Genomic DNA, 19,185 nt, shown 5'->3' with positions numbered 1-19,185 from the left:
AGGTTATGGCTTCTCAAGGTACGAGCTTGGTATGCCTAGAGTGTCTGTCGTCATTGTTGAACACATCGTATAGGTGCTCATGTAACTATCTTTGCGCGCGGGCAAACGTCGCTTGACGAGGCCAAAGATGAGATTCTGGCAAGCAGAAGAGACGAAATCCAGCAGGTCGCGGCAATCGCTGCAGACCTTGGCACACCTTCAGCAGTGAGTAGACGTCCGGCCCAACTACCAAGATGAGGAGGCAAGTACAAACTAGAATTCTAATGATACTACTAGGCGTATTCCCTTTTCGCATCACAGCCGACAATTCCGGATATCGTGTATTGTGTTGCTGGCGGTACACCGTCGGAGTGCGGGTACTTGCTCGATCTGCAGCCTGAAGTATTCGAACGCTGTATGAACAACAACTACTACTCCAGCCTGTACCCGGCGCAGGCGGCAATGAAGCTGTGGACTCAAGATGACGAAGACGCTGCGGTGCCATTAAGCCCAAAGTTGAGGAAGATTGTGTTCGTGAATAGTTCCGCATCGCTTGTCCCGGCACCTGGCTACCTAGCATACTCCGGTAAGTGATCGTGCATCGCCGTAGAACGGTGCAAGTCTTAAAACTCAGTATACTGACTGATCGTGCGTACATCAAGCCGCCAAAGCTGCTCAACGCTCACTTGCCGACACCCTACGCATGGAAGTAATGAGGTACTCAGGCCCAAAGAGCACGTACGCCGTCCAATGTATCTTTGCGCACAACTTCATCACGCCAACGTTTCTACAAGAGCAAAAGACTAAACCCGAACTTACCAAGCGCATCGAAGGCACGTCGGGCGAGCTTCACGAGTTGGAGAAGCAATTCCCCTACGCTGCGAAGATTGCGCCCGAGATTGTGGCAAATGTAGCGAGCGGCGACTATGCTGTATGTGATGGGAGATTCGATCCTCAGCTATTGTGGGCGAATGCTATGGGTGCGAGTCCGCGGCGTGGATGGGGGATCGTGGATACGCTGATGGCCATGTTTATGCTTCTCGCGTGGCCATTCGTGAGGCGTGATATGGAGAAGAAGTGTTGGGGTGATGCGTTGGGTGCAAAACAGGATGAAGATACGAAATCATGATGGTCGTCCTACATCATCAATGGCCTATAAGGTTCTGTTTAGTGCGATTAATAATCGTACTCTCTAACATATGGGGTATGCCTCAGTCTTGATAAGGGCCGAAGCGATGACGTTCCCGTTGTTTGAGGTTTGCATGTGATCGAGAATGCGGCACAGCTACGGTATCCTGATCTTCTGTTCCCCGCCTCCATCCTTGCCCTCGACACACATTTCGGCCTCATCATGGATAGCCTGCTCAGTCTATTCCGTCCCACGCCACAGCCTCCATCTGATAGCGCACGTTTCACAAGTCCAGTGCAGCGTCCAACGCACTTGTGCGGTCCGCGAACCATCTACAATAGCGTCAAAGATCTCAGTAAGCGTGTCGACTTCTACGAAGAAATCACTATCTTCGCTTGGCCGTCACGCGGAGGTGTGATCGTACTCGAGAGGCCCTGTCCTGCAGATTTCGACTTTCTCGGCCTCGACCGTCTCGATCCTCCGAAGAAGCGTCACGCCACTCGACAAGAGGAAGACGACTTTGCTCAGCGCTTACTATTGCTCGGTGGGAAGTGGTGGGATTCTCCCGCTAGACACTCCCTGTTTACTCAACCCGACCACTTGCAAGATGAGGACGAAATGGCTGCTCTCCCTGAGCCGACGGCAAGGGAAAACGCGTGGGTTGGTGTCGCATGGCCTAGTTCGGGTGGATTGGTCGTAGCTGAGTGGCCGACCATGATGTACCCTGGTGGACGCATGGACGACGTCGCTCCAGACGATGTGTCGAGATTATTCCTGTGTTTGACAATGGACGAGAAGGCGGCAGTGTTGATAGACAGACTCGAAGGGAAGTGGTGGAAAGGAGTCAAGGATTACGAGGGTAGGGCTTTCATTGGCAGCTGGGGAAACCATCGAGGCGAAGTTGGCGGACTTCAACAAACGTGGCCAAACGAGGGAGAGAGCCAGAATCCTGGTACTAAAGCTCTGCCTGGTCAACGAGTTCTCTCATCCAGAGAATCAAACTTCGATATAGGAAAATATTGCTGACGTGTCGAGTATACCTTGCCCATACTTTCGAACCGGACGTCAGGCCGCAAGGCGTGAAGAGTCACACCCTGCCACGCTGATCGCGGACCCGCCTGAGTCGCATTGAACCATGGCCATTGCAGACGGAACGTTGGGTAGGCGTGGAGTGATGATCTGATGTGGCACCAGTTGGGCCGACGCGACTGGTCTAGTCCATATCGGGTAAAGTGCAACAGGAGTGACGTAGCTGCGATTGGCGGGGAGCTCTTTGCCTGACCGGAAACCTGTACGAGGATCCAGAAGCTTCTACCGACAGGGCAGAACCCACGCCTAGCTTCGAGACATGACGAGAAACCACACGATGTCACTGACGGCTTCCTGACGCTTCACGAAGTGTTGAGTAAAGCTGCCTGCACCTTATAAATATTTCTCGAGTCCTTTGTGCAACACTTCCTTTCTTCTCCAGAGATACCCAACAACAACACAACGCATACACGATTCCTGAGTACGAGCTCACGACCCACGATTATTACCTTTGGCTTCGGGCCATATACACCAGGCTATAGTCACGAATCACCATGACTTCATTCGACGCCTACACCGACCGCGCCGCGAAGGCTCTAGCAGACAGCTTCGATCTAGCTAAGGGCTATGCGCACTCACAACTCACACCCCTCCACCTCGCCGTCTCGCTCATAGATCCGCCCAAAGATCTGGCCAACCAAGTCGACGTACCGCCGCCGCCGCTATTCAAGCAAGTACTCGAACGCGCGAATGGCGACCCACAACTCTTCGAGCGCAACCTCAAGAAGGCTATGGTACGGTTACCAAGCCAAGACCCTCCGCCAGAGCGGACTTCACCTTCACCTGCTATGGCCAAGGTGCTCCGTTCCGCCGAAGACTTGAGCAAGACACAAAAAGACAGCTTCATCGCCGTCGACCACCTCATCCAGTCCCTCTGCCAGGATGCGCAAATGCAACGGATCCTCGCCGAGTCCAACGTACCGAACGTCAAGCAGATCGACAATGCTATCCTGGCACTCCGAGGCACAAAGCGGGTGGACTCCAAGTCGGCAGACGCGGAGCAGGAAAACGAGAACTTGAAGAAGTTCACTATCGACATGACGGCAATGGCACGAGAGGGCAAGATCGACCCAGTCATTGGTAGAGAAGACGAGACACGCAGAGTCATCCGCATCTTGACTCGGCGAACAAAGAACAACCCAGTCCTCATTGGAGAACCTGGTGTTGGTAAGACTACAGTCGTCGAGGGTCTTGCCCGCCGCATTGTCGACGCGGATGTACCGGCCAACCTCGCAGCCTGCAAGCTGCTCTCTCTCGATGTCGGTGCTTTGGTTGCTGGCAGCAAGTACCGCGGAGAGTTTGAAGACCGCATGAAGGGCGTCCTGAAGGAGATCGAGGAGTCGAAGGAGATGATAGTATTGTTCGTCGACGAAATCCATCTCCTCATGGGCGCTGGTTCATCTGGAGAGGGCGGCATGGACGCTGCCAACTTGCTGAAGCCCATGCTGGCCCGTGGACAGCTTCACTGCATTGGTGCGACAACCCTAGGCGAGTACCGAAAGTACATCGAGAAGGATGCTGCTTTCGAGCGTCGTTTCCAACAGGTTCTCGTCAAGGAGCCGTCCATTCCCGAGACCATCTCCATTCTTCGTGGTCTCAAGGAGCGCTACGAGACCCATCACGGAGTCACCATCATGGACGGTGCCATTGTCGCATCAGCCACCCTTGCTGCCCGCTACCTCACTCAGCGCCGACTACCCGACTCTGCCGTTGACCTTATCGATGAGGCTGCGGCAGCCGTTCGTGTCACCCGAGAGTCACAACCCGAAGCGCTTGATAACCTCGAGCGACGCCACCGACAACTACAGATCGAGATCCACGCGCTCTCCCGAGAGAAGGACGAAGCCTCACAAGTCCGTCTGAAGGAGGCGCGCGCAGAGGCCGCCAACATCGAAGAAGAGCTGAAGCCGCTTCGTGAGATGTACGAGCGCGAAAAGGGTCGCAGCAAGGACATCCAGGAGCAGAAGCTCAAGCTTGAAGGCCTCAAGACGAAGCTTGCTGAAGCTGAGCGTATGCGCGACATCCAGACTGCGTCCGATCTCAAGTACTACGCCATTCCCGATGTCGAGCAGCGCATCAGCGAGCTGGAGCGAGACAAGGCCCGCGCGGATGCAGAGATGTGGTCTCACCAGGCTAGCGGAGGTGGTGAGGCTCTCATGAGCGACTCTGTTGGTCCAGACCAGATCAACGAGATTGTCGCTCGCTGGACCGGTATCCCAGTCACTCGACTCAAGACTACAGAGAAGGACAAGCTGCTCAACATGGAGCGCCACCTCCAAGAAGTCGTCGTTGGTCAGAGGGAGGCTGTCGTCTCTGTCTCCAACGCCATTCGACTTCAGCGCTCTGGTCTGGCCAACCCCAACCAACCACCCAGTTTCTTGTTCTGTGGTCCTTCCGGTACCGGTAAGACACTCCTTACAAAGGCCCTCGCGGAGTTCCTATTCGACGACGCAAAGGCCATGATCCGCTTCGACATGTCCGAGTACCAAGAGCGTCACTCCCTTAGCCGAATGATTGGAGCACCACCCGGCTACGTAGGCCACGACGCGGGCGGTCAACTCACCGAGGCCCTGCGCCGCAAACCCTTCTCCATCCTCCTCTTCGACGAAGTCGAAAAGGCCGCCAAGGAAGTCCTTACCGTGCTCCTCCAACTTATGGACGACGGCCGCATCACCGACGGCCAAGGCCGCGTCGTCGACGCAAAGAACTGCATCGTCGTCATGACCTCCAACCTAGGAGCCGAGCACCTGTCCCGCCCCAACGCACCCGACGGCAAGATCGACCCCACCACCAAAGAAATGGTCATGGGCGCCCTGCGCAACTGGTTCCTCCCCGAGTTCCTCAACCGCATCTCCTCCATCGTCATCTTCAACCGCCTCACCAAGCGCGAGATCCGCAAGATCGTCGACGTGCGCCTCGGCGAGATCCAGAAACGCCTCAACCAGAACGGACGTAATGTGCGCATCGAGATGACGCCTGAGGTACGGGATTACCTTGGTTCGGCGGGATACTCGCCTGCGTACGGTGCTAGGCCGCTTGCTCGTCTCATCGAGAAGGAGGTGCTCAATAGGCTTGCGGTGCTTATCCTCCGTGGTTCTATCAAGGAGGGTGAGACCGCGAGGGTTGTGCTTGATGATGGACACATTATGGTGTTGCCTAACCACACGGACAGTGAGGATGATTCGGAGATGTACGATGAGTCTGATGCTGTTGCTGAGTTGGATGCGGAGGAGGATATGGATCTTTACGACTAGGGAAATTGCGAAAGGGAGGTTGAGTTAAAGGCATTTCAGCACAGGCGTTCAGGGACTGACTGGTTTGGGAAGAGTGCCCTAGTAGAGGCATCATGATGGGATTATGATTCATGGTCTGATGATTGTCGATGAAAAGTAAAGGCGCGGGTTGGCGTTTTACGGGATAGCATGCTTGATGACCGTGTCTTGTACATAGTTAATGAGAACCAAATTTCAAATACCTTCATCTTCACCATGCGTTCAGATTCGTCATTGGATTGTTATGGCAACATCTCGATGTCTTCAAAGATGACCATCGCATTGTACAAGCTGTCTTCGTCTATCACAGGATATGCTAAACATTACGCTAATCATGACTTCATTGTGTTCAAGTGTCAATCGACATTTACCATTATCATATTTCACATTCATGGGTAAGCATCATAGTGGATATGTTGTAAATTTCCCAGTCATGAACTTTTGTCATTTCTTCGTCCAACGTTCCCAAGATGGGCTTACTTGGCCAAACAGATGCTTGCCCAAGCCAGGGTATATTGAATCCCACACCACCACATATCGAGACAGCCTCTAGTAGAAGAAACCAAGGATCTTGCCAGCAACGTGCTTCCTGCGGGCCTCCTCGTGGTCCATGATACCAGCGGAGGTGGTCAGGACGATGTAACCGAATTGACGCGAGGGAAGTAGCTTGACGACCCACTTCTCCATGTCGCGGAGCTGGACGTTGTAGCGGGGAGAGATGACACCGGTCTTGTTGATGCGGCCGTTGAGCTGGATGACGATCTTGCCGTTGCGGTGGTCGTCGACCTCCTCGAATTCGCCAATGTAACCTGAAGAAGAGAATTAGTGTATGTTGCGGCGAAATAAACATCAGACGTCATGAAAGGGATCCGAAGACGTGTAAGTCCTCCGCAGTTAATTTATCGGACACTTAAAGCTCATTGATCGTGGGGAGTCGAGATCAGTGAGTAGTTATCAGCCCGAAGAGGTGATGGGGTTGCTAGCGGAGGAATACACGTCTTTGGAGACATGACGCGTGATGTGATAGATGAACGAGTCGACGTACCGTGACGCTGCATGACAGTGAGGAACTTGACGATGACCTTGGAGGAAGGACGGATCAGGACCTGGCGCTTGCCAGCCTTCTCAGCCTGTTCAGTTGTTAGCGCATGTCCATGTCAATCGCCGGAGCTATAGCTTACGTTGTTGATGGCGTTGAGCGCATCGTTGAGGACGGAAGTCTTGACCATTTTGACGGTTTAACGGGAGATTCTCTGTGGCGGAGGCGACTGAGGTATCTGCGCGTGCGTGGTTAGCCTCCAGATGCCAGAGCATGGAGAGTGCCCTTGCAGAAGGGTTCTTCAGCTCGTGTCGAAGAGGAGAAGCAGTGTCGCCCTCATCCTTGCGGACGGCAGCGATTGCATCCCCGGGCTCTGAAGGGCACTCGGGTCCAAGACATACCTCGTGAGGGTGCGGTGGGCGGTAGGGAAGGTCGGAGATGCGAGAAAAGTTCGAGTTTGGAAGGCGCAAATTGGTGTGGTGGACCGTGTCCTCGCTAACGGGGCTGGGCTTGGCAGCAACGACGGGACCCTTGCAGGCTCAGTGCACTCAGCGCCAAACTCCAACACCTGGCTGTCATGCCACACGTCACATTCACGATACAGAGAGAGGTTATGTCTGCCGAGCACGAGACAACATATCGCAGAGCTTATGGTTTGCACTTCACATGTATGCGATGCTATCGCGCCTTCACGTGCCCTCGCGATCGCCAACTGTCTTAGTCATGACGTAGCGGCAGTCACTTTGCCTCCCATTATCCCTTACGAACCTCACGTGTAGACATCCGGAAGTCCCCTCATACACTCTAGTTCACCCTTCTGTTTCATCATGTCTGAAGCCTGCTGTACCTGCGCTGCGCTCCTATCCTCTATTCCCCCAACATACGATGAGAAGACCGAGAAGCCGTCGCAGTTCGAGCGCAGACTCGACTGCTGCGGTCGTGCCATATGCGCCAGATGCTTGACGGATAACCCTAGATTTCAAAACTACTGCCCATATTGCCAGATAGCGACAGGGCCATCAGCACTACCACCACAAGGTCTCCGCGACCCTCCTACGTATTCGCCACCGGGCGAGCAAGTCGACGACGAACTACCACCATACTCAGCAGGCAACGCGCTGCAACCAACATCTGAGAAGTCGAGGACAGACGCCGAAGACGCGCCTGATGTTCTACATTTTGTCGACCAGAACAACGACTCGATCTTATCGCTGTCGCTCCGATATGGTGTACCCGCCGACGCCTTACGCCGAACGAACAACCTGTATGCGGATCATCTACTAGCGGCGCGTAGGACGGTACTCATACCGGGAGAGTTCTACAAAGGTGGGGTCAGTCTAAGCCCGAGGCCACTAGAGGGCGAGGAGGAAGAGATCAAGAAGACAAAGCTACGGAAGTTTATGGTCAAATGCAAGGTCGCAGAGTAAGGGCATCACCTTCCACCATATAGTGGACAGAACTAATATCCTCACTAGATACGACGTTGCACTCCTTTACCTCGAACAAGCCAGCTACAACCTCGAGCAGGCGATCACTGCGTACAAGGCCGATGAAGACTGGGAGAAGACACATTCTCTTGAGGCTGCGAAGAAGGGCAAGGCGAAAGAGTCGCAAAGCTCAGGGCGGCGGAAGTGGGGCTTTGGAGGCCTCACAGGTCAACTTTGATAGCGCTTCCGAGCCGATTCTCCGCTCATGGCGTTTCGAGGCGCTCCGACGATTTGGTAGCTTGGGTATTACCATCGCAGTCAGCGAGCGTGTGTAGATGTAGCAAATGGCCGATTAATATACTATGCCATATATTGGAAGAACTCTTGTACTAAGGATGGCAGAATGCACAATACAGCATTCACCTTTCCAACGACATCCCACATGCAGAGCAGTTTGGACGATTCATGAACTTCCATCAGCCTCTCTAAGAAAATTGACTGAGCTTACTATCAGGAGGATCTGCTATTTTCGTTGGTCGTTGCTTCCAAAGTCTCACTCCTCGCGTCAGGCGCTCACAGCCAATCATCGCGTAGAAGCACCCCAGGCTGTAAGCGCCCAGACATCTCACGAATTAGCATCTGCACCTCAACTCTGGAAGCGCCCACGCTCCATTCGCGTTTCACACTCTGGCGACCCTGCATTTGAATCCTTCTGTATCCTCATTCGACAGCTGACAGCGCACTACAACCGCTCATGCCCTGACTCTGCCCTACCTCGCTACCAGCGGAACCACAGACAAGCCACAGTCTTTGACGCACGGTACGATCGGCACCCTGATTGAACCACAGGGAACGGCATGTGCTGCTAAATGCACACATGCGGTAATACGGCAAGACCCCATGCAGGTTAATATCGCTATTCTAGGCCTGGTGTGCAGCTTACGCGCTGCGAACAACAATACCCTCACCACAAGCCCAGCACACTGGCGCTGCTAGTCCAGGTCCGACTGATGGTCGCAGCGGCAAGACAGATTGCCGTTCTTTCTTTGCTCTTGTTCGTCTATTCCTGTACGCGAACGCCAGATGGGCTGCAGGGGGTTGCACGATGTGTTCTGTAGGCGTGAAACCCCCATTGCGACCGAGATCGTTTTAAAGGCATGTGCCACCCCCAGAGTTGTTTTCTATCCCCATCCCAGGCAAAGAAGATCGACTCGGAGCCTTAGCTTATATCAGGCCGCTTTCTGTCGCTTGCTTGTTATTTCGTTCTCTCGTTCATTCGTCCTTCATTCAGAGAAAGAAAGGTGCGCACTGGTTGACGCCTAGTAATCCATCCGATCTTTATACCATACCTACGCTCCGCGTTTTCGCAATATAAAAAGCAACTTCGAGACCAACGACTATCATCAAGATGAAGATCAACCCCGCTCCTTTCCACTTGGCTCAGGCCATCATCACCGGCCTTGTTGTCGTCTTCAGTATCTGCATCCTTGGCACTTCGGCACACACCCTGGATGTCTTCAACAGGCAACATCTCACAAACCCTTGGTGGGCACCGATGTGGCCTCAGCACTTCGACGTGCAGGGAACCAAGGCGCTCATTGCTTCGTCTGTCGTGACTCTGGTTCTCTGTGGCGCATTCTTGATCGCATCGTTTCTCCCTCAGGTATGCGGCCGTCGATGAATCTCATGCAAAAGAACCTTGTTCTAACAAACATCAGCTCGCGCTTCGTCAGAAATACACCCTGCGTGCTCTTCTGTCCCTCGCTACCCTCCTTCCTACTCTTCTCCTAACCCTGATCACCACCATCTGGGCCCACATGCTCAACAACAACGCGCCAGAAGTCGATACCATCCAGACCTGGACCTGCAAGATGCAGAGCTCTCAACCGCTTGATCAGGATCTGCCTGCTGACATTGCCATGCCTGCTGGCATGGGCAACAGCGACTTCAAGACCCTTTGTGGGGCAAGCAAGTTTGCGCTATACGGAACCCTGATCGTGTTCCTGCTTGTGGGCGCAAGCATGGCTGTCACAATGATTACCTGGATGGCGGACAAGTGGGCAGCGAGGCAGCAGAGGAAGGAAGTTGAGATGGGCAACATTCCCGTGAACAACTAGGCACATCCCAAGGGCGATGTTAATTCGAGAAGAGATGATAACGAGACACGCACGCGCTTGGAGGCGCGTATTAAGTCGAGAGATTTGATGCATTTGGGTTATGGACCTCTGTCAGCAAGCGTGTCCAAAGGGGGAAGGCGTACCGGTGTATTGGCGTCATAGGTCGTTGGTATGTGACTTTGAACAAGGGTCTTCCTTTCAATGTACTTATTTTGCGTTCAATCGCATCTTCTTCACCACGCTTGAGATTGGCATGAAGCATTGTGCAGCGAGATTGCGGGGGACTGGGCCCAGATCAGATCGACAAGTCCAATGGACGATCACCCTGGCGTTGAGCACAGGATGCGTAAGCGTGCGTGAGCGGGAACAGGCAATCATGCTGAACCGCTGCATGGCGCTTTTGTGTTTCTGGGTGGAAAGCGTGCGTTTGCTGGACATGGATTGTCTGGAAAGTTGGACGGGCCAGCAAGCAGCCTCGGAGGAGTTGTCGCGCAGAGCAACGGCACGGCAGCGCGCGCGACAAGCAATTGTCTTTGTACCAGCCAGACATTGTTCATGAGACATTGCACGTAGCGGTTTCAGGGCAGCGTTGAGACGACCTCGCATCTCCGACAATTGACAGGTTAGATAGGGAGCGAACCGCAGTGGGGAAGGCGTGAATAAGCCGGTCAACGATCATCGTTTGGTTCGCGGTTCCAGGTGCATACAGTCCATCTAACTAAGAGCGCGCTAAGACATAGCATGCGCTAACGCAAATAGGTAATTTTTAAAATATAGCATACTAGCGTTATACTACTTAAAAGAATTAGCGTACTTAGTAATAAAATTTTAATTTAAATAATTCTTAGATTTATTTTAAATTAATTTAGACTAAATTATACTTATATTATAATATAAAGCTTTCTTTACCTATATTTAACGCTAAGTCTAAATTTCTTAACTTTAATATATTAGACTTAGATATTTATAAGAGATTTAATTTATATTTATCTAGCTTTAGTAAAAGTAATAATAGTAGTATTAAAGACTAAGTTAAAATATATAGTTAAATTAATTTTAGAATAATTTTAGACTTATTTAAACTAGAGTATAGTTTAACTTACTTCTAGAAATAGTAGCGCGCCTCTTTTAAAGACTAAAGTTATTAAGTATACTATATATCTACTTTAATACTCTAGTATAGACTCTAAAAGCTATATTTATATTATTTAAGTTTTAAAAGTAAATAGGTAATATTCTTTAGTTAAGAAAGTATTATAAGATACTAAAAGTATAAGTAGCCTATATAGACTATTTCTAAATTAATTTAAAACTAATCTAGTATAAGTAGTTTTAATACTATAGAGCTAGTAAAGTAAAAAAGAAGAAAACTTTTAGCTTCTTTTTAAATTTAACTATCTTAAGATAGGTTTTTAAGTACTCTAGTATTAAAATATATAAATATATTTAGAATTAATTATAGAATTTTACTTACTTATAAATAGATAAAAGCTTATATAAAATACTTAAGTAGATAAAAACGTTTATAAGCTAAATTAAGTAGAATAGAAAGAGAAGAAAGACTAGAAGCTACTTTAATAGACTTTAGTATTAGTTTAGAAATAGTATTTATACTAATAAAGAAAGTTCTTATAGTCTAGAGTTATTTTAAGTAGAATTAATAGTATATATAGTTAAACTATTTTAGAAATAATTTCTAACTAATTCTAGTAAGTAATAGAGCCTACTTCTTAGTTTATTATCTATAGTAATTACGCTCTAGATAATATAGAGTACTATATTTAAAGAGTACTACTAGAAATTAATATTACCTATTTATAAGCTCTTCTAGATAGTAAAGTAGAGAGCTTTTATAAAAACTATAATATAGTTAAGCTCTAGATCTTATGTCTAAAAGACTATAGTAAGTTCTTAAAAAATATTTCTAGATTAATTCTAAACTATTTTAGGTACTAACTATATCTAGAGTTAAAGTAAACTTATTTTATAAAACTATAATATAGTAATTAATATTATTATCTTCTTATATTTTAAGTAGGTTCTATACTTTATAGTAGTTTTAACTAGTATATACTAGTATATACCTTTTCTACCTTAGTAGCTAGATATAGAATTAGTTAAGAATATAGTTTATATATTCTAATTAATATTAATACTAAATACTATAAAATATAAGCTATTTTATAGATATTAATTCTAAATTATTTCTAAACTATTCTAGCTACCTTTTTATAGTCTAACTAGTTTATCTTCTACTTAAAGTAGCGTAAAGTTTTATTAATTAAGAAACTCTATACTACTTAAATAAATAAAGACTACCTTATAAAAATAGCTACTACCTAAAGATTAATTATATTTTCTTTAGGCGCTAGCCTAGAAAGAGTTCTTTTTAAAAAAAGAGTAAATTATTCTAACTCTACTACTATAAGCGCTATCTAAATTATTTTCTAAATATTTCTAAATTAATCTATATAAGTATATATTTACTAAATCTTACTAGCTAGTAGAGGCTATATTATTATCTAAGTGTAGAATAAGTAAGCTAAACTACTTATAAAATAAAAGATCTTCTAGATAGATATATTTTTTAAGCGCTACTATAATAGTTAGAGAGAAATTCTTTTTACTACTATACTAAAGAGCTATAAAAAGAGTATATAAATTACTTCTAAATTAATCTATAGCTAATTTATATAGTTATTATATTTAGGCGTCTTACTACTAACGCTAAGTTCTTTAAGATATACTAAAAGGTATTTACTATCTTCTTCTAAACTATAAAGAAGTATTTAAGTTAGCTAGTATAATAGTAGTATCTTTATATACGTAGTTTCTATAGTATTACTATTAATATAAATACTAAGTAGATAGCTAGTAAGTTAAATTAATTTATAATTAATCTACGCTTATTTTAGCTTAGAATTTAGAAAGTACCTTACTAGCCTTAACTAGCTTAATAAAGACTAGAAGTACTACCTTAGCTACTATATAAGATTCTATATTATTTACTTTCTTTACACTATTAATAAGGCTTATTCTAGTATACTATATATTAAAGATTCTTTATAGAGTAGAATAAAGGCGCTACTTACTATAGTAAGCTAGACTAAGTATTTTAAGTTATATAATCTACTTATTAGTAAGTAGTCTAAATTAATTCTAGAGCGTTTCTAAACTATTCTAAGAAAATACTCTAATACCTATAGCTAAAGAATAGGTAAAAAATAAGAAGAACTCTATTATTACTATAAAATTAAATATACACTATAGTAGTATATCTAAAGCTATTTAGAATATACTAGAATTCTATATAAATACTATAGAATAAGTATATATAAAGAGCTATTACACTAGCCTAAGATATAAGCTTCTAGTTAGTATTAGACTATATATTAAATTAGTTCTAAATTATTTTATAACTAATTTTACCTAGTACTATATAGATAGATCTATAAAATATATAGAAATATAAAATCTATAAAAAGTATAGTATTAGGTATAAATTAAGGCAAAATTTAAGCCTAAGTAGCTACTTTTATAATAATATAAGGTAAAAAAAAAGTAAGTATTTAGTTATCTATATATAGATTAATTCTAAACTATTTAAAGTGTAAGAAATAAGAAAAAAAAAATAAAGAGAAAGATAATATTCTTAAATTACTTAAATTACCTAAACTATTAAAATAGTAACCTTACTAGCGTCTAAGCTTCTAGCTAGTAGCGCAGCGCTTGCGTATATAGATATTCTAGTTATTACTTTTAGCTTTATTCTCTCTTAGAGCTAATTTATTACTAGCTTTATAAGTATAACTATTTCTAGATTAATCTAGAACTAATCTATGTAAAAAATACTCTAACCTAGATATAAACTTAGAAAAAAAGAAGTGTAAGCTTAAAAGAAAGCGTAAAAAAGTAAAACTTTAATAAGAAAGAAAGTTACTTTAAATCTAAACTAAGAAGGCTAAGTTAGAGCTCTAAGAAAGAAAGCTATAAGTTTACTTCTAGTATAAATTAATCTAGAACTAGTTAAGAAGTAACTAGACTAGTCTTAAAATAGTTAGTATAATTAAAGAGTTTTTAGCGCTAAATAAAATCTACTAAAATCTACCTTACTTTCTAATTCTATCTTTTCTATATTAAATATAGTAAGTAGAGTTCTTTCTAATAAAGTTTATCTTTATCTAACTAATTCTAAATTAATTACTAACTATTCTAGCCTATATATATCTAATATACTACTCTTACTATACTTCTACGTAGCTCTATAGAGTTTAACCTTAAGAACTCTAAAAGAAGATATATTATTTTCTATAAAGAACTCTTCTATTACGTAAAGTATAATAAAAGCTTCTTAAGTCTTTATAGTATAAGTCTAATAGTTACTTAGAACTCTTTATAAATTAATTCTAAACTAATTCTAGTAGCACTATAAAAGAAGATTAAACCTTATTAAATATATTTATAAAACTTATCTCTAGTACTCTATTACGCTAAATTCTACTAGCGTAATATCTTTATAAACGTACTACGCTACTTATTACTTTTTTTAAAAAGTAATAAAGCGCTATAATAATCTTAGAGTAGTAGAAAAGAATACTATTACTAAGAAGTAGATTTAAAATAAACTTTAGAATTATTCTCTAATTAATCTAGAGCTAATTTAACTTACTATCTAACTAGCTACCTTTTCTACTAAACTCTTATTAGAGATACTACGCTTTATATTCTTAAATAAGTAAAAAAAATAGAAAAAAAGTAAAATTAATTTCTAATTAGTTTACTACCTACTACTTAAAAATAATAAGCCTTTACTATATAAATTCTACTAAAGTAGAAGATTTAAATATAAGCCTCTTTTTACTATTTAAACTTTAATTAATATATATTTTACTTACTAAAATATAGCTTATTACCTTTATTAATAGTATTATAATACCTCTACTTTTTAAAACTTATAGAGAATATAATTAAAGTTATAGTTTTATTAAATTTATTTTATATATCTATTTATTCTTAAATTATTTCTTAATTATTCTATAAATAATTCTACTATAGTTTTAATTCTTATTACTATTAAACTTAGAGAGAGCAGCTAGACTCTTAGGCTTAGAAGTTTCTTTAAAAAAGTTATAAAAGAACTACTAAGAAGTATATATAGTAAACTTATTATAGAAGAAAGTATAGTCTAAATTTTATTAGAATTAATTAAGAAATATTTAAGAAATAATTTAAATAAAGCTTACTTTCTAGGTTTTTAGTATTAAGGTCTTCTATATTATACTCTTAGTAAGAGAGGTTAAATTTATTATCTAGATTAGAGAAATACTTCTAGATATAATTTATTATAAGATTATAATTAAGCTATATTAGTTAGAAATAATCTAGAAACGTTTAAGAAATAATTTACCTAAGTTTAATTTTTATTAAGCTAAATAGTATTCTAAAAAGAGCTATTATTCTTTTTCTTTTCTTTCTTTTAGCTAGAGATAGCGCTCTTATCTTCTTATTTCTACTTTTTTTCTTTTTTTTTATCTTCTTCTTTTTTTTCTTCTTTATTTAAATTATTTAATAATTAATCTAAATTTTCTTTAGTAATAGAGAGAGAGAAATTAGTAATTATATTATAGTTAGCTATAATATTTATATAGAAAACTAAGTAGAATTAATTTAGAAATAATTAAAAAATAATTTAAACTTACTTAATTTAAGCTAAATTAGCTAGTTAGAGAGTATACTAACCTACCTAGCTATAGCTATAATTAATCTATAAGTAGTAAGTAAGTAGTTTTTAAGAAAAGTGTAGCTAGTAAACTTTCTCTAAAAGAATAGTTAGAATTATTTAGAAAATAATTAAGAAATAATTTATATACTATAAAGGCTACTACTAATATTAATTATATAGTATAGCTAATCTATATAGATAATAGACTAACCTTATATATTTATAGTAAAGGCTAGGTAACTAAATAGTAGCTAGTTAAGCTATAGAAATTACTTAAATGTAGGCTAAAATTTATTAGAATTAATTAATAAATAATTCTAGAACGTTTTATATATTACTATAAAGTATACTTATAATTTAGTAGACTATAATTTAGTATAGTAGATAGCGTAAGATTTAGTAGCTTAGTTAGTAGTATAAGTAGTATAGTAGAGTAGTATTATTATTATTTTAAAAAAATTATTTTAGAAATAATTTCTAACTAATCTACTAAGATACTAACTTAGCGCGCGTATAGGCTGCGTATAGACGCTCTAGCGCTCTAGCGCTCTAGCGCTCTAGTACTCTAGTCTTTTAGTACTCTAGTAAACTCTAGAGCTAACTAATCTATAAATATTTTAAAATTAATATATACTAATATCTTACTAGCTATTCTATCTATTAAGGTTCTACTAAATATACTTATTATATTTTATTAAATTAGTATATAATAATATCTAGAGTTATTTTAACTAATATACTATTAAGTATTAGTCTAAGTTAGATATATAGTTATAATATAGTTATATTATAATTACTTATAACTAGACTTTAAGCTATATAAAATAGTAAAATCTTTACTAAAGTCTACTTTAGTACTATACGTAAACTAATAGTTAGAATTACTAAATAAAAATATAAACCTAGCTACTTATATACTAATATCTAGCTTATAGTAATAAAATTAAATTTTTAATAATAAGTAAAGTAGTTCTACTTATAGTTTTAATTCTAATTTAGATATATAATATAGAATAGAAAAAGATTTATATAAGTAAATACTTATTATATTTATACTAAATAAAATTATAAAGTATTAAATCTAGAACTAGTAGAATATAAAAGTAAAGTAGATATTAATAAGTAATTAAAGTAGTATTCTTTTCTAAGAAAGTATAAGATCTAAAGTTTAATAAAGCTTAGTAGATCTTACTAGAGCTTATAATATAGAATATATTCTTAAAGTACTCTTAGAAAGTACTATATATAACTTACTAGTATAGATTAAAATAAAATTTTATATACTTTACTACTTAAGAAAGCTTTTTAAGAAAGATTATAATATAATAATTTATTTTCTATTTATTTCTATTATTCTAGATATAGTATTAATATATATAAAACTTTTATAATAGCTAAGATAATATATAGTAATAGTCTAAGAGTATATAGAATATATACTTTTTTATCTCTTTTTCTTTATAGAATCTAAGTCTATAGAGCTTAGAACTCTTAAACTCTATAGTTTATATAAGAATATAGTCTTAGACTACTAGACTAATATAACTTAAAAAGATAAGAATAACTAAGATAGTATTCTTAGTCTAAGATAATATATATATAGATAGTAAGATCTAAGTCTAATAAGCTCTAGTACGTTCTATTAAGCTCTATTAAGCCTTAGGCCTTATAGTTTAGTTTTAATTACTAGAATTTTTAAAAGAATATATACTACTATCTACTATAAAATAAGATATTTAGAGAATATATCTATATTATAATTATATACTATATTACTTTACTATATTATACTTATATTTCTATACTAGTATACGTAATAGAGTAATAGTAATAGTTTAATATAAATACTACTTATAGAACTAGTATATTTATTCTTTATTTACTATAACTATAATAGTATTTCTATTCTCTAATAGCTACTATATTAAAATAACTATTTTATAGTTATATATTATATTTAGAAGTATAGAAATAAATAGAAGATAAATTATTATATTATAAGCTTACTTAGAAAGCTTTTTTAAGTAGTAAAGCTTTTAAGAGCTTATCTTAATCTATACTAGTATAATTACGTATAATACTCTACTAGAGTATCTAGAGGTACGTTCTATAATATTATATCTTTACTAGCTTTAATAGAACTTTTTTATTATAGTAGAATATTAATATAAAGTAGAGTAATAAAAGATAGTTTAGTAACTCTATATAGTAATCTTAATATAGATATATTTTCTAAATATCTTATATTTACTATAATATAGTAGTAGATTTAATAAAACTTTATTATTACTACTATCTATATAATAGTATTTATATACTAGAGATAATATATAAAAATATTTTAATTATAATTTTACTTCTTATTACCTTTTTTTAAAAATTCTTTCTAGTATAGTCTACTACTACTAAATATAGCTTTCTATATTTATACTTAGATATAGCTTAACTTCTATTCTAAGTATATATAAAGTATAGTATAATAATATTATATATAGAGATAGAATATATCTAATATCTAATTAGTAGAATCTAAAAGTAAAGTAAGTAGTAATAAGTAATAAAATAGTATTTTTATTTAAAAAAGCTTTTTTCTATCTTAATAAGCTACTAGAGTACTTACTTTTCTTTTAAGTATATAATCTAATTAAGTAACTAATTACTATACTATAATAGTAAAGTAGATATAGATAGTATCTCTACTTTTAAGAAAGTACTTAATTATTAGTATATTAAGAATATACTTCTTTAGAACTTTAGTAATATATAAACTTCTAGCTACTAAATAACTAATAATATTAAGATCTAGCTTATAAAAGAGCTACTCTATAAGCTAGTACTATCTAGTACTAGTTTCTATTAGCTTTCTTTTTCTTTTTTATATAAATCTAGCTAAACTTTTTTATTCTTAGATTCTATTATAAGAGTCTTATAAAGTTTAGATAATTAAAATATATAGAAGTAATAAAAAATATTTTTAATTTACTTATAGTTATTTTAGAATCTTATAAAAATATTATTTAGATAGTATAGCTTTAAGTATTAGCTCTAAACTACTATTAGTATTTTTAAAATATTCTTAGAGTTCTAATTATTATAGAAATTTTAAAAGTATAAATAGTATACTTTTTCTAAATTCTTAGTATATATATTCTAACTATTAGTTTTTAGAATATATTACTATAATAGTTTAAAGCTTATATATATATATTATTATTCTATAGTTTTTTTAAAGATTAATTTTAAATTCTATTATAAAGTACTTTAGTATTAAAATAGCTTTTTAGCTAGTCTAAGAGATTTAAAAGCTTTAACTACTTTAGAAATAATAGTACTAAAACTTTAAGTTTTAGTTTATTTACTTTTAAAGTACTATAATCTTTAGTTTTATATTCTTTAGTATACTAGTACTAA

At 39.0% G+C, this 19,185-nt stretch overlaps 5 protein-coding genes across 5 annotated transcripts; 4 read left to right on the top strand and 1 right to left on the bottom strand.

Annotated features, from left to right (window-relative positions):
* Positions 1–441: 441 nt before the first annotated feature.
* Positions 442–2,214, top strand: J4E83_008860 (uncharacterized protein; the record flags this gene model as incomplete). The annotated part of the gene is made up of 4 exons (XM_049335753.1): positions 442–565; positions 642–910; positions 1,253–2,060; positions 2,144–2,214. The coding sequence occupies 4 exons, from the start codon at positions 442–444 to the stop codon at positions 2,212–2,214; spliced, it is 1,272 nt and encodes a 423-aa protein (XP_049185019.1).
* Positions 2,215–2,691: 477 nt separating this feature from the next.
* Positions 2,692–5,451, top strand: HSP98 (Heat shock protein hsp98; the record flags this gene model as incomplete). Its single annotated transcript, XM_049335752.1, has 1 exon — positions 2,692–5,451. One exon carries the CDS (start codon positions 2,692–2,694, stop codon positions 5,449–5,451), a length of 2,760 nt encoding a protein of 919 aa, XP_049185018.1.
* A 567-nt stretch (positions 5,452–6,018) lies between these two features.
* On the bottom strand, positions 6,019–6,698 carry CRP27 (40S ribosomal protein S22; the record flags this gene model as incomplete). Its single annotated transcript, XM_049335751.1, has 3 exons — positions 6,019–6,278; positions 6,515–6,599; positions 6,651–6,698. 3 exons carry the CDS (start codon positions 6,696–6,698, stop codon positions 6,019–6,021), a joined length of 393 nt encoding a protein of 130 aa, XP_049185017.1.
* A 637-nt stretch (positions 6,699–7,335) lies between these two features.
* On the top strand, positions 7,336–8,173 carry J4E83_008857 (uncharacterized protein; the record flags this gene model as incomplete). The annotated part of the gene is made up of 2 exons (XM_049335750.1): positions 7,336–7,931; positions 7,984–8,173. The coding sequence occupies 2 exons, from the start codon at positions 7,336–7,338 to the stop codon at positions 8,171–8,173; spliced, it is 786 nt and encodes a 261-aa protein (XP_049185016.1).
* A 1,170-nt stretch (positions 8,174–9,343) lies between these two features.
* Positions 9,344–10,052, top strand: J4E83_008856 (uncharacterized protein; the record flags this gene model as incomplete). Its single annotated transcript, XM_049335749.1, has 2 exons — positions 9,344–9,598; positions 9,654–10,052. 2 exons carry the CDS (start codon positions 9,344–9,346, stop codon positions 10,050–10,052), a joined length of 654 nt encoding a protein of 217 aa, XP_049185015.1.
* Positions 10,053–19,185: the final 9,133 nt, after the last annotated feature.

This window comes from Alternaria metachromatica (genome assembly GCF_023757995.1).
Source record: "Alternaria metachromatica strain BMP 0045 chromosome Unknown scaffold_28, whole genome shotgun sequence".
NCBI classification, from domain to species: Eukaryota; Fungi; Ascomycota; class Dothideomycetes; order Pleosporales; family Pleosporaceae; genus Alternaria; species Alternaria metachromatica.
The sequence above is the reverse complement of the archived record's forward strand: the minus strand, read 5'-3'. Positions and strand labels throughout refer to the sequence as shown.